Source organism: Amblyomma americanum, chromosome 7, assembly GCF_052857255.1.
Source record: "Amblyomma americanum isolate KBUSLIRL-KWMA chromosome 7, ASM5285725v1, whole genome shotgun sequence".
NCBI classification, from domain to species: domain Eukaryota; kingdom Metazoa; phylum Arthropoda; class Arachnida; order Ixodida; family Ixodidae; genus Amblyomma; species Amblyomma americanum.
In genome coordinates, this window is record NC_135503.1 from 6,925,838 (window position 1) to 6,941,759 (window position 15,922).

Sequence of the window (15,922 nt, forward strand, 5' to 3'; positions counted from 1 at the left end):
CAAACCATTTCTGTTGAAGAGATTTACAGAGAAAATAAAAGGTCTCCCGAATTTCTCTGACTGCTTTCCAGCAAGATGGCCGTACTCTCGATACCACTGCTTTTATTCAGAAAAGTTGGCTACGCCACCATTGCGCATCCCACCGCATTTTCGCGATCAATATAAAGGACTCCTAGCGCCACACTTCACGATTTAAATTGCGCAGTCGAACGCTTGCCATCGTTAAAATCACCACACGAATGAAATAATGTTCCAACATTTCGTTCGCTTGCCACCGCCGCGACGGCTTTAAACGACCTATAAAGCATGACATGTGGGTAGTCACTGGAAATCTTTTGCCAGTGGAAATCTTTTTCCAGTGACTCGAACTGCACCCGCAGAGCCATAAGTCTATGGAACACAATATTAGCAAAACAATAATAATAATTTTATCGTTTTTTGAACGTAGCCTACTATAGATGCATGGAGCCTACTTCTGAGTGTGCTAATTACACGCTACAATGCGCTCTGGATGCAAATATATTATTTTTTTTTGTCAAGAGTCACGTTTCATACACTTATGACTGCGGGTTTGTGCAATGTCATACCTGCACCCTGCTTCGTCGCTGTACAGCCAGTCTTTTGTTTTGAGCTCCCACTGACCAAGCACGTTCTTCGATGTAACTGCAATGCCCTTTCTTTTTTCAGCCGCAGCAGACACGTAAGATATGCATCTGCACTCTCTCTCTCTCTCTTTCTGTGTCTCTGCAACATGAGACGTAACCGCGTTCGGTATGAAACTACGCAGCCTTATTAAAGTGTGCACCACATGCTTGCATGCGCTCACGGCGTCCCACCCGCGTGCGCAGTGCCGGCCAAGTTCAGCGAGAAGCACAGCGTGGTGACCGCCCGGCGCGGGGAGAACGCGCGGCTGGTGTGCGACGCCCAGGGGGACCAGCCCCTCACCGTCGCCTGGTCCAAGGGCGCCACCAAGATCGACCGTGGAGGGAGCTCGCGGTGAGCTGCTGCTGCTGCCCGCTTCCTACACCTCTCCGCTGTCGTCTATACTACATTAACCGGCAACTGAGGGCACATTAACGCACCAACCGGATGACCGATCGGTCGAACATTTAATCAATCAATCAATGAACCCACACCACCCAAGCCCACAACATCTGTTCGTCCGCCAAGGGTACATTTTATCCATATGTTTATGGAAACTTCGCCGTGGAAACAGCAATTCAATAGCAGCTACCTTTCTCATGCGGCGGACCGATACGCTGCTTGAAGCTCTTCGGAAAGGTTGAAATTTTGCCAAAAAAGAAAAGCACTTTAAGTCTGTCAAGTAACGAATCATTCGTGCAGGCGTTCCCTTCTTCGCATGTACGGACTCCATGCTGCACTTGCTTATCTGATAAGCAAGTAAAAAGTGGGGATGGAAGTTTCAGTCGTGCACCGCTAAGGTGCGTAGGCTGTATGCGTGGCGTCACGCAGGGGAACGATCTAATTAGCGCAATCGCGTAATTAAATCAAAGTACATGATGCACGGCGCGATCGATCCCGCTCAGTACGTTCCTTAGGTGCGTCCTCGTGCAGACCTGACAGATTTCCAATAAATGGCACACACGGCCATTCGCACCGTAGAGACACAGTAAGCACGGCGTACGAGAGACGTAGAAGAGTGCGAAACCTGCAAAGAAAATCAGTGCTCCGTGCTATGAACAGGTCGTCTAAAGGCCGAAAGAAACAAAACCTAATAAACGCGAGCACTTCCACTCGCTCCTCTTTTCATTATTGCCACTTAATAAATGCAGCGGTGGGTTTGCGAATTCCTGCTCATTCAGCATCAGCCGAGGACGGCAGAATGATCCAAATCATACGCCTGGCAGCCGGTGATGTTCTACGACCGCGATTTCAATATCGCTATTTTGCCGTCTGTCGGTGGACACATTCCATTAGAATGGGGGCGATGCGCAAGCACACCGGCATTTCGTGCGTAGACGGCGTTAAAGATGATGGGTGATGATACTACGAGAAAAAAAAATGTATTTATACACTCCAGTACAGCCCCCTGCAGGCGCCTGTCTATATATGCACGTCCAAAGCGCGTATACTGCACTAAAAATTAATAAACAAAATTATCTCGTTCATGGGAGCCGTCCTGCTGCTTGTCTCGCACATCGTCCCTTTCCGAAACGGGTTTTCAGGCGTTGAATTTTTTTTTTTTTTGGCTCAGCTACAAAAACGATAAACCGCGCGCCGAATGATTCGGTGGAACAGCTTCGGGTTCTTCCAAAGCGCCACTTCGGTCTCATCGGATGCGCGGATTAGTTAGCCGCGGTAGGCGCCAGAGCTCGCAACAAAAAGCCGTGGTGCCTCATTCGGTAGTGCTTGCAACAGGAGCAAGCAGTCCTCGGCCAGCGCTACAAAATAAGCGGGCTGTGGACGGCGGGCGCGTGCGCGCTTCCCGTTCCATTATTGAAGCGCGTGCCAGCGGCCTTCCCAAACAAACGCCGCTGTGACCCAGAAGCGAGCCGAACAAATAAACGCTAAGCATTGCGAGCCAAACGGCCTCGCTATAGGGCTGGAAAAACCGAAGTGAGCGCGAAAACATCGCACCAAGGCTGTTAGGCTGGTTGGAAGGTTAGGATGGTGCTACCCGATCTGACCACAGCACATGCAGTGGTGCCTTCACCGCGGCTGCTACGCATCGTGTAAAGTGCCACAAGAGGATGGAATGAAGCTCTGCTACCCACATGTTGTATATACCGCGTTTATGAGAATTACAATTGTCATCATCATAACTGCATCCAACTACAAGACAAAGGCCCCCTCTGTATCCCTGAAATTAGTCCTGCCCTGTACCAGCTGCAGCCAGCTTATCCCCGCGAATTTCCTTATCTCATCCGCCCTCCTGACTTTGTACCGACCCCTGCTACGCCTGCCCCTCTTGGGATCCACTGCGTTACCCGTAACGACACCGCATTAGGCTTCATCTACGGGCGGAGAACTTAGTGCCCTTCGTGCCACCACTAAGGAGATTAATCTCAACACTGGTCTGCTTCCTCTGACTCAATAGAATCCCTCCGAGGTTGCACACTGCTCCTCGCACCGGATCCCAGAAACAGCTACTCACGGAAATCCGAGAGCCCCATCACTCATCTATGCTCTGTCTATGACATCCAGGACTCAGGGGCATCGTACAGGAAATCGCTGCGCTGACTGCCCACCACGACGGTGATTACATGCCGATCCTGCAGTTTCTACAATCCTGCAGTTTCTACAGTCGACGCAGCGGGCAGGCTTCGAACACTTGAGAGGGAGATCACGCTTGCCTCGTGGAATTCCAGCCAGTTTTCAAGCCCGCGTCTGCATTCCCTGCACAATGACCTGCAGCTCCGACTTCCACCCTGCCAACCACGACGTGAAGAGACTTTTCTTTGTCGCCTGCGGCTTGGCGTCGCATTCACGAGCAAATACTTATTTCTACAATCCTGCAGTTTCTACAGTCGACGCAGCGGGCAGGCTTCGAACACTTGAGAGGGAGATCACGCTTGCCTCATGAAATTCCAGCCAGTTTTCAAGCCCGCGTCTGCATTCCCTGCACAATGACCTGCAGCTCCGACTTCCACCCTGCCAACCACGACGTGAAGCGACTTTTCTTTGTCGCCTGCGGCTTGGCGTCGCATTCACGAGCAAATACTTATTTGCTATCAGTACAGCTGTCCGCCCCGAGAGACGGTAGCCCACATTCTCAGTGCATGCCCTGCATACAGTGCCGAAAGACAATCGCTATGCCGCGCACTGGAACGTCTCGATCCACGCCCGCTGACGGAGATGAATATTGTCGGAGAGTGGCCGCGGCGATCATCGACGCTGAAGGCCCGCCAGGCACTGCTCCGTTTCTTGAGAGCGTCGGTCATATGCGACGAGCTATAACTTTGCCGAAAGCTGATTCCTCATCAACTTCATTCAGATCTTAGCTCAATTATCTCATTGACGTTTATATCCCCTCATCCCTCTCACCCCCCCCCCCCCCCCCCAGCCCAGGGTAGCAGACCGGTTTGTTCTCCCGGTCAAGCTCCGGGCTTTTTCTTCTCTGTCTGTTTAATGAGATTAACGCTCACAAAGTGAACGAGGGAGTGTTAAGCTATCGGTCTGCCCTCTCTCTACCAACGAGATTAAAGGCTTGTTCACGTCTATTTCGTTACCTGCATCGCCAAAAAGCAGTCACTACAGAGGACTAAATGCCACCGATTCGAAGAACATGTGTAGACTTCCATCCAACGTAAACGGCATTACCTGAGGCACTAGAGACGTGTACAGCAACAGCGTTCCAATACTGAAATTTTTACGCACTTTAACCTCCGCGCTTTTTTAGAAAGCACCTGAAAAGCTAAGCTTTCATTCTTCCTGCTTCCTTTCACGTTCTACTTTATTTTTTTGCCCCACTTGGTGTAACCACATCTTTAACGCGTGTTCCTATATTCGGCTCGCACCGGAGACACCACTCTGCCCCACCGCGCACGCGTCGCAGCAGAAGGCACACATAACGCGAACGAAGCACACACGGCCCAGTGTCTGGCGAAACCGGAGCGAACGAGCCGATAGGAGAAAAATTCGAGGAGGCTGGGAAATGGGATCGGTGCAGAACGAGCAGCGGCTCGCCCCAGACCCGCCAGTGGCAGTGCCGGTGAGTGAGGGTAAAAGGGAAAGAAGGATGCGAAAGAGGGGAGCAAAGCCGCGAGGGAGGAAACAGGCGGGGAGGCGACGCACAGCCGGCGAGCGCGCCGGCGATCAATATCATTCTCCGGCTCTTCCGCATCTGCTCTTCCGTGCACTGTACACCCTCCCCTCGACGCGTCCCGCCCTCCCGCTCCGCCTTTCCGCAACCTTTCCCCAAGCGTGCCTCAGCAGAGGCTGGGGGGGAGGGAGGGCGCTGCCGGCGGGCACGGCGCGGCTAGGGAGCAGATGACGTCATCTATTTGGGAGCAACGAACCTGGCATCCCGCCAGAGGGGGTGTCCCTCGCAGAACTGAACCCGCGGTGTGGGTGTATTTGAAACGAGTGGAAAGCGTTTGTTGCGCTTGTGGTCTTGTGTTTTTTGCTGTTGTTGCTGCTGCTGTTGGTGGTAGTGGTGATGATAAGGCTACTTTCGTCTCGTGATCGACAACCGGAACGGGTGGCCCAGAAGGCTTGACTCGGGCCGTTTCTTTCGGATTAATCAGCACGTAAATTGAACCAAGTGTGTTTTTTTTTTCGGTTTTCACTAAGTTTCACACAACCAAGGTTAATAGATTACTAAGAGCCGTAGATGGCTCCAAATTTGTACTGCGTCTGAATTTCTGGTAACCTGTGGCTGTTGAGGTCTCGAGAACATGCATGTGATGATGTGGTCATTTTGAACCTCTCCAAAAGACTAATTTAGCAAACACTATAGTTGCGAAGCTCTAGTTAAAGCGGCCGGCCATGTTCGCAGGTGCAACTGAACTTTGGTGGTTCATCTCAGTCAGCTCAGTCATAATTGGTCAGCTGCTCTCGATATCTTTGAATAACTGAAATTTTTCAAACATAGGCTTTCCAATTCGAAAAATCTGCAGGGATAACGTTAAAGTACTGCTTCAGAAAGACAATGCAGACATGCCGCAGACGTAACGTGCGTGAACGAAAGAACAAAACACGATAGAAAATACAACACAACAGGCGCTACAGTTTTTCCATTTGTTTTTTTATTCTTCTTCCTTGCCTCGTCGAGACGCCAGCCCTCAAGTTCTGAGTAAAACCAACGCAACCGTTCGCCTGTCGACAACTTAACGCGGCGCGCATGCAACTTCGCGCCAAGGCAGGCTTACCAGCACCTATTTGCCAAGCTGCGCTACGCAACCTAACACCGTAACAACAGACGATCATACTTAAAAGAATTCACAGGGACATCTAACTCCATTATGTGCTGGCAATGGTTAGCATTAGCAGCTGTTGATGCATTTGCCGGAACTGACGTCATTGCAGCTGTGGTGAAGTCACTTTCTTTCAGCCAATGAGCGAATTTTGTGACCGGCGCCGCATTTGGGTCCCACGAGACTTATAATGCAATCGCGTTAAATATCGCCGATAAAAGATCCAAGTACAACTCATGCCGCCGTAGCGATGACATTGATAGCCGCAGAACGCTTATGTGGAGTAAGCCTGCTTATATTTTTTTTTCCTCAGTGAGCGCAGCTAAGGGAATACGCACAACTTCGCTACCAATAAGATAGGAATACTTTGTTTGCCTTTTATGCGATCCAATAACGTCCCAAAGCGACTCAGGCTATGATTGACGCCGTAGTGGAGGGCTCCGAATAATTTGAACCGCCTGGGGTTCTTTAACGAGCACTGACATCACACAGTACAGGGGCCTCTGGAATTTAGCATCCATCAAATTGCGACTTCCGCGGTCGGGATCGAACCCCCGTCTGCCGGGTCAGCAGCCGAGCGCCATAACCACTGAGCCACAACGGCGGCACAGAAGATAGGAACAGTTAACACGAATGTCCATGTGGACGCAGCCAAACAGGTCCAAAGGAAAGCTATTCAGTTTCGCCAACCCTTAGAAGCTGAAAGAAGTTCGTCCTTGTCAGGGGCTCAAAACCCGCTACCGCTGCCTCATCCGCCCAGTCGCTCTACCAACTAACCAGAATGGCAAGCACTGAGCAGAGCGATGACGAATTGAGCAGTAACACGACGTGGGAATCGAACTAGTCAAATATGTTGAGGGAAGTTCTCCAAGAGTGCAATCAATGGTGATTATTCTCATCCATACAATATGCACCACCTGAGATTTTCTTGTCTGCCAATTCCTAGCCGATCGATTTGTCATGCTGGTTAAGCGACTTCCGCGGACAAGAGGTGACACTGTACCGGAGTCCCATCAAAATGACCCTTTCTTCACATGCGGAGTTCTCAAGCGGATGTATACCTTTTCTTTACTGTTTGACCATGCTCACACAGGCGTTACCTGTAATTTGTAATCGCTCCCTTAATTCTTTACAATGGATAGGGCTCCATCCTGGCCACGGCGGCCGTGTTTCGATGGAGGTGACACACCTAAATTAATCCGGATTCCTCCACTACCGCTTCCCTCATAGCGCATGTGTTGCTTCGGGACATTAAACTCCGCAATTTAAAATTTCTACTTTACAATCTATTCAGCTTTCAAAAACGTCGCTGAACAAACTAGGCCAACTTCGTTTGCATGTACAGTGAAGAAAGACTACAACACAGAAGAAGTTGCGTGCTGCTCTAGAAAAAAGAAAAAAAAAGGTGCCTGCTATTGGAAAGCGTGCTTGATATCTCGGACGATATTCTAAAGCGACAAACAAGACTCGGAGGCCCAGGTTACAGCTACTCGTCTCAGATGATAGGAAAATGTTCACACCACAGTACGAGCATGGCTATGCGCGGCCAATTTTACACCCTTGCCGCACAAGATGGACGCCCCGTTGCCAACGGCGCGATCCAGGCGCGAACAATGCAGATAGCGTCGACAGGGCGCAAATATAGTGCCCAGCCCCGCTCTATTTAGGGGCCGCGAAACCGGAGGCCCAGCCTGGGGAACTCGTGCCGAAAAGGTTGAGCGCCCCCGGCTCCGACAAGACGCGCGTAGAACGCCGACCCCGCCCCACGGATCAAACACAATTAGCAAGAAAAGGAGGAAATATGATCATCTACACCTGACAGCACAAAACGGGCGCAATAAGTTTGCGATTAAGAAGCACTCCACGCTTAGGCATTGCTTTCTCATGAAACTAACTCATTACAAAAATTCGGGTGCTTGAAGCGAAGTATGCAGTATACCCGAAAGCGGGCACTAGTAAACCAAGGAAGTGTTCTGTGACCATCATTTTCCCGGTTCCTTATTTTACCCCAATTCCACTGATCGCGATCGGCTGCGACGTGAGGACTGACAACTCGCGACCACTGTCTATCGTCAACTATGACCCTATTCGTTCGCATCGTTGCAATGCCAACGAATCAGAACGAGGCAGAATATTGAATAAGAAAAATGGTGATCGGTTACACGACGCGGCCTCTGCTTTCGCGCACGTTAGAATCGCTACAGGCAGCAGGAAATCGAGACAAATAACAATTCATAACGGAACAAGAGCTCTGCCTTACTACCACGAAATACAGAGATGTGGTCCAGCCAGCACAGCACGCGCTCAGCTTGTGAGCGTCAAGGCCACGCAGACAATCATTCCGGCAGAACTAGGCGCTTACGCTCTTCACTGTGTGTCTCAGCTCCGGTTTAGACTTAAAGCAAATGGTCGGATGCAGGGACAACGGCAAAAAAAAAAAAAAATCAATGAAAGCAACGCAATGCACCGCAACGCGTCTCAGTTGAAACAGCGCGCACAAACAAGCAAGACGAGAGCTGTGAGCTCAACGCTGTCGAGGAGGACCACGACAGCGTGACTAATGTCTTCTCCGCCGACGTCAGGCGACGCTGTAAGCAGAGTCGCTCACTCGAAACCACGGGCAGAGCCGCCGCCACCGCCGAGCGGTTCCCACATGTCACCAGGCGTTCGGCTAGAGAACGCTCAGAGCCACGAGTCGTTGCATAATCGCAAATAACAAACAAAAAAGGGAGACAGAGAGAAAAGAGGAGAGAGGGACGAGAGGAGGGGAGCAAGACATAACAGAAACATTAGCCGCAGCCATTTGACAGTCAGCATAGGCTAACAAGACAAATACACCGCATGCGCTCCCTCCTTGCCATATAATTTCCTGCCTGACTCAAGCACCATGGCCTCGCTTGCATATCCTTGCCCTTGTTATGTCCCTTGTTAATCATTTTTTATTGTACTTTTTCTATGAACTTCTAGGAGCCCCACCCCTCTGTCCATGCACCCCGAGGTACCTGGAGTTAGACCACTCGCCTTATTCTATTTTGCGCCCATTCTTTATACGCTGCGCCCCGGTGAAAACGTGAAAATGCGCGGCCAGGCGTGTCGGGGCCGCGCAATTACGCGGCCACTCTGGGAGCCAGCCGAGCGGTCATTCGTGAAGAGAAAGAAGTCTCGCCGCGTGCGATGAGATTCAACCTTTTTTTTTTCTTCGCCTCTCATCCTCCTTTCGCCCAGCGAGCCTCAAGGCCCTCCATTTTCGCCGGCACGCTCTGCGAGCATGCCCGAGGCAGCAAAAGGAGTGTTGACAGTGCGCGCACCCTATCGGAATTAAAAGGTCGCCGGCAGAATCGATATTTTAAGGTGACGCTGCGCGGGGCATCCGCTGGCAAACAGTGCGAGCACAAAAGACACATTCGTCTTCATTATGGAATTAGGTGCGTTACTCGTAATTAGGATCCCAGCCAGAAGAGTGTAGGAGAAGGGTAAAAGGGAAGGGGACAAGTCGGAGGGAAAATAACGGGTCAGAGGCCAGGTTTCTATATAGGACACACAGCTTCTGCTATAGCTTAGCCATATGGGTATGCTCCTATGCTCAGGCTCCGGTGCGACCAGGTCGGGCCAGGCAAGCATCACGCGGGGCCAGGTAATGATATCAGATAATTTTTATGACGAGTCCCGAGGAATGCGCACTGCATCCGAGACCATTCAGCGATGTTGTCTCCAACACGGCATGCGCGCTCTTGTTTTCCATCTCTCTTTTTCATTTCCCGTTACGGCAATACGCTACGCGTTATACTCACATTGGTGCGTCTATTCTGTGTTAGTTCGTGCTGCTCCGCAAACTGAGAAGGCAAGCTGCTAATAATGCCTCGCAGTGGCTGGTATCGGTAACCAGAACATACAACGCTGCGCGAACTGCGTCCGGCCGTAGCACGCAATAGATAATGACGTAGGAGACCTGTCTCGTGAGCAGCACAATAATTATGGCCGCTTTATATTTTCCCACTCACTGTTCATGAACCCTTCCGACGATGAGGACTGCATGCAGTGTTTTCGTTCGCAACCCCACTCAGCTGCCACTCGCAAAGGAACAACATAACGGGCAGCGGTAACGCAGCGACCAAAGAAGAGAGAATGAGCAGAGAAGAACGAGCGTCGCGACGACCTATGACCTGTTACGACCATTCTCTTCCCGCCCAAGATAGCAGAGGCCCCCTCGACAACAAACGCAGAGGCCCCGGGTGCGCCGAGATGATGTTTCGCCGCGGCGAGACGTTGCGCTGGGCTGAAGGTCGCCTTCAGGCATTCATTAGGGCGGATGTTGATGCGCAGGCGCCTTCCCTTGTTGTTTACGCCAGTACTGTGCAGCGGCGTAAATGTTACGGCTGCCTTTATTTATTAAACCGGGGTCTAAGCCGCAAAGCTTTCAAAAGGCAGCAAACAGCGGTTCTGGACTGGTCATCGCCAATGCGTCGACTGTCACGACAGCCTACGATACGTGGCCAAAGCGCCGTTCAAATCCCACAACGTCCCCTGCGTAAGAACAGCTCTGCGTAGTCACGTCTGAAGAGCTCACGCCAGGTCCAGCCTTGACGGCGATGCACGGTTTTAACGAGACACAGAATAGGCAGCGCTGCATTCACGAAGAGGGACTCCGCGAAACGTGTCTCCCGTTCAACGCCCTACGAAGACGCTTGGAATGCTAATGGCGACAACGCGTCAACAACTATACCAGGTGACGCTCTCCTGCGGCTGGGTGTGAGCGCTATTCGCGCTTAGAGCCCGAATGCACGAGCGCGCGCGCACGCGAGCTGAATCATCGCGTAAGAATTATCCGGCCCAACGAACCACGCGGCCCTTCTCGAGAATGACGGGCGTCCATATTAACGCTAAGTTGCATTACTTTCTTTTTATTAGGAGGGTGGGGCTGAAGAATACAAACAGGAGATGTACATGCTCGTAGAGAGGCAACACCACATTTCTTGCCTGTAATGCTCCTCAAGCGAGGAAAGGTTCCGCTTACTTCAGCATGTGTACGACAAAATTTCCGCCGTATGCCGGCCTCAAGGCTCGGAACACACATTGTACGCCACGCTGTGCGGCGGTCCATCATGAACTAATCACGCGCGCAACCTGGACACATTTGTTATTGTGCAAATAGTTTGTACATATTTCCGCTGCCCCAGCCCAGCTGCTTGATCAGTATCGATGGCAGATGCCGGGGCTAGCAAAAATCTTTCCCTTCCTTTTTATTATAATTTTAATAAACCACTCACTACTACTACTCTGCGGCGGTAGTCACGAACAACTAGGGCAGCTCTCTCTGAGTCGTCCGTGCGATAATAAGCCTACGCCAATACACACGACAGCCGCAGCATTTTGTTTATTTATTTAAAGCAGCCTTCTGGTCGTTGGACGCGAGTAGTGTTATATTGCGTTATATATTATAGAGAACAGCACACGGAGACACCGGCTTTCCTAATGCACTGGCAGGGTCCCTGATTCCTCTGCAACGACCATGCTCATTAACTAAAGCTTTTACGCTTCTGCACGTTTTCAGTCTTTTTCGGCAGCGAGAGCCGTTCTGCTCCACCCTTTGTGCCGCAAGTGGTCCAATGTAATTCCTGCGTGCTTCGTTTTCTGCCGCCTTAGACGCCAATGACAACAGAAACATCAAAAACAAAAATAACAACAGTTTTCTTGAGGCACTAGAACATAGCACGGAACTCCGAGCAAGGCGGTCGCTTCGCTCTTTCAAAGACATAATGTAACTTCAATTTATATATATATATATATATATATATATATGAAGGGAGCGAACAGTCACCAAAAGCAAGGTGCATAGGTGAATGTTTAATTTTTTTATGTGTGTTGTGCTTATCAGTGGGATAATAATACTTAGATTAATCTATCGCTTAAAGAAAATTACTTATAAAGGAGCAGCAAAAACAGCCATGCTGCCGGTGGTAGCCAACAAATGGGTAATACATAGCACGTCTGTGTCGTGTCTTCCTCGTAGTTCCTCTCAAAGTGCGCGCTGCTGTTTTAAAATGGCTAACATTGTGGCAATATATATATATATATATATATATATATATATATATATATATATATATATATATATATATATATATATATATATATATATATATATATATATATATATATATATATATATATATGAAGGGAGCGAACAGTCACCAAAAGCAAGGTGCATAGGTGAATGTTTAATTTTTTTATGTGTGTTGTGCTTATCAGTGGGATAATAATACTTAGATTAATCTATCGCTTAAAGAAAATTACTTATAAAGGAGCAGCAAAAACAGCCATGCTGCCGGTGGTAGCCAACAAATGGGTAATACATAGCACGTCTGTGTCGTGTCTTCCTCGTAGTTCCTCTCAAAGTGCGCGCTGCTGTTTTAAAATGGCTAACATTGTGGCAATATATATATATATATATATATATATATATATATATATATATATATATATATATATATATATATATATATATATATATATATAATTGACAAAAATAAAGCACTAAAAGCCAGAAACAGCAAAATAAAACACTGGTAGGCTAAAAGGAACCTGGCGTTTCCTACTCAGGAAGCAGAAGCACAAAGCGAAATTCGCTCTTGGCGCTACTAGAAATACTGCTGGATGCTCGCACTATTACATTTGGCAGCCATGCAAGCGGAGAAGGGAACTGAGTAACCTCAAACCACCGCAGCTCAGCGCCAGCGTAGTACGACACCGCCGCCCAAACAAGAACTTACTCCTCTTCAGACGGACGATGCCCTCGAGCACTCCGGCCTATACTACCTGCGCCTCCAGGCTTGATGCCTGACAACACCGCCATGTGTTATGCAGCCACGGCGGAATAGAGCGGCTGTGATGCAGCGAACACTTTGCGTCCTTCCCGCGCGGAGTCCAAAAGAAAACAAAAACAAATGGGGAGAAAACAGCATCCCTCCGCATCTGGAACCATCGCCGCGCACGGCCACCACATGCTCCCATCGCCTTGGTCGTGGCGTTGGCCCGCCGCCAGGGACGATGACACAAGGCGAAGGGCGCGCCCAGACAGCGTCAAGTGAGCCGGAGGACGAACCAATTCGAGAGACGCAACGCACCGGGAAAAAAAAAGAAAAAAAAAGGCTTCTACCGCAACGCAGCCATCAGAACCGGCGCTCAGCCTGGTCGGTGTTCGCGCACCGTCAACCCGAGTGCTCGCCTTTGGCGCTCCGGGCCACGAGCTTCGGAGTGCCACCGGTGGGAGAGACGACGTCAAAACGCGCTAGCTAGCGCAGCCGGCGGGAGCTTCAGACGCCCGGGCCGAGAGGGGTGAATGTCCCGGCAGCGAGAGGGCGTCTCGTGATTCCTCTATAAGCTGCTCCTGTCCTCTTCTAATCTTTTATTTCCAAGTGAAGCTGAAAACCAATCTGGCGCGAAGAAGGGTTAAGCGCGCTGCACTGGCAAGCGCAAACAAGGCGGGTGCATCCAAGTAAATCTCTCTTGACGGCTAGCACGTCTCCGGTGTGGTCGCTCTACTCTTTTTCACCGTAATTCGAGGCCGGTCGGATCCTGGACTACTTGACCCCCCCCCCCCCCCCCTTGTATTTGCCATGATTGACCGACTAGCCCAACAACGTACGCTCTTAAGCGCTTTGACGCTTCCTGATTAAAGTTTGTTGACTCACACAGGCCTCTAATTCCAGTTCAGCAATTGCAACTGCCATACTCGACTATCGACAAAAAGTGTTCCTACAAAATGCGCGATGCTGTTATGTGAATGCGTAACGCACAGTGCACAAAATGTGCGATACACAGCCGTACAGCAGTCTGAACTCTGATGCACTGATAAGCGTAAGAAGTACACATGTTCCCCAAACTGCTCGAGGAAATGGCTTTGAAAGCTTTAGAGGCTCTAACTTGACCGAAACTAGCGCTCAATTTTATCAACGAGCTGTCAACGAGGCAGAAGAACAACGGGGCCTTAGGGTTTTCATTGTTCCCATCTTAATGGATTGGCATTGTAGAATAAGTCTGTCGCTAATTATTTCAGGGATCATAGATTTTAACACTTATAGAAGTTCTCAAAGCTGATTATTCCCGTAGCTGACGCGTACCCCTCGAACTCGCAAGATTAAGGCGATGACAACACAGACTGCTGACAAAGGTGCTGTGGGTTTTATTACCATTTTTGTGGCTACTCATGAGACACAACATACTGCTCGCAAACTATAAACCAGCGCACTGCAACATATAATGTTTCCCTTGGCGAATGTTCATTTCCCTTTTGCTACAAAAATATTGTTAGGTGCTATTTGTTCCACAACCATGTCATCCTCCAGTTCGGTGTAAGTAAACATATAATTGCTCGACAGCTCACAAGCCTACATCCAAAACGCGTTTTTGCTCCTCAAAGTAGGCAAAAACTACGCAGAAAAATAGTCTGGCACACGCTCAAAAACTCAAAGATTCCCGTCCATATTCTTTACTACACTTAGGTTCACTTTAGCCTGAGAGTATTTTTTTTTTAACGAATTTAAGAGCACTGTGCTGTTACTGCAGCTTTAACGATGCATTTTCCGCCTGGCTGGCAATCACAGCGCAGTGTTGTTCGAGTCAAAGAAAGCGAATTTGTCGAACGTAGTGCTAATGTCGCAGGCCTTCTGCGTGTTTCTTCGGTTATTCTTCCTCGTCGGCCCACTCCTCACCATAGACAGGGTGTCTAGCAAGCTATTTTCTTCAAGTTCCCTGATGTTTCCACGAATTCCCCGAACATTTCAGTCACAATTCTATGATCAATGCACAGGCTGAAAAACGGAATGGCCATGACAATGGACAGTATACATGGCCCATTCACAACAACAACAAAAAACTATGCACGGAAGCTGCAGATGCCACAATAAAAACGCATCTGTTGTTGCTGTTTAAGAGAGCTGTTTTTTTTTCTGAAGGTATTACTTAGTAAATCTGAGTTATGAAGCAGCTGTTGCTTATGCGCTTCCAGCTCTTTCATAAGGCTGGCTGCCCTCTTACTTTTGTTCTCAGCATCCGATGTTTACAGTAAGTGTGCGCAAATATTAAATTCTTGGTTTTGAAGCGGATAAGAGTAATAAAAATTATGGAGTAATCTAAAGCAGTTCAGAAATCAAAACAAAAAAGTTTAAACGTTTAAACAAAAAGATAAGTGTTTCCACTAAATACAGCAATTAAAGAAAAAGGTTGATTGCCCAGAAATTATTTCCGGCTAAACAAGACACCCCACGTACACTTAGACTCCCACAGCAGCATTGCTGTGTGACAAGCACAAGGTGAAGTTCACAAAAAGAAGCTTTTGATGATATCGTAATCACAGCTCTAAGTGCAGAGCTTGTTTCAGTTTCTGCATGGCCTTCGAGTTCGGCGGAGCCCACAGAGCCAAGTTTACGGAACGGCAAAGTTAATCGCTTAGATTTTGGTGCTAACGATTTTCATGCATGCGAAATAGAAATACGGCACGGCAATGTGCGTGGATAACATACTGGGCACTCGGTGTACCGTAATCCGCGGCATATCGTCGTGTTAATTTCAGCCAGTTAATTTCTCTGATTTTGCAAACTTTTTTACGGTATCCCTGCTCGTCAAATGTTTAGGGGTATCCCCCAAGTTGGAGCACATTTGTAATAAGGGAGTAATTACTCAATGGCATCCACCCAAGAGCAGCCACACGGCTACAAAGAAAAGCTATGCAGCTTTCTCAGAAACTTTGCAGTTAAAGAAAAATTCGTCCTGGTCCGGGGTTCGAACCCGGGACCACCGCTTCAGCGGAGCAGTCGCTCTACCAACTGCGCTAACCGGGATGGCAAGCGTATGGCAGGGCGAGGGCGAATTGATCAATAACTCGAAGTGGGAACAGCGTTGGTCAGATTTTTAGGGGAATCCCCCAAGATGGAGTAAATAAGTTTAGGGGAATCCCCCAATGCGGGGCAGATCCTTGTTGATTCCCTGATTTCTCCATGTGCACAAAATTTTCCTGACAATTCCAGGTTTTCCACGTCGCTAGAGGC

General features: G+C 49.2%; 1 protein-coding gene and 1 long non-coding RNA gene across 4 annotated transcripts in view; one reads left to right on the forward strand and one right to left on the reverse strand.

The window, feature by feature from the left end:
* Nucleotides 1-15,922, reverse strand: part of LOC144098358 (uncharacterized) — a 115,504-nt gene that overhangs the window by 66,943 nt on the left and 32,639 nt on the right. The gene's annotated exons all lie outside the window — the stretch shown is intronic.
* LOC144098349 (cell adhesion molecule Dscam1-like) overlaps nt 1-15,922 on the forward strand; it is a 39,803-nt gene that overhangs the window by 8,917 nt on the left and 14,964 nt on the right. For all 3 annotated transcript variants that reach the window (XM_077630921.1, XM_077630920.1, XM_077630919.1), the window contains exon 5: nt 849-996. In XM_077630921.1, coding sequence (XP_077487047.1) covers nt 849-996 — 148 coding nt within the window. The remainder of the gene's footprint in view (nt 1-848; nt 997-15,922) is intronic.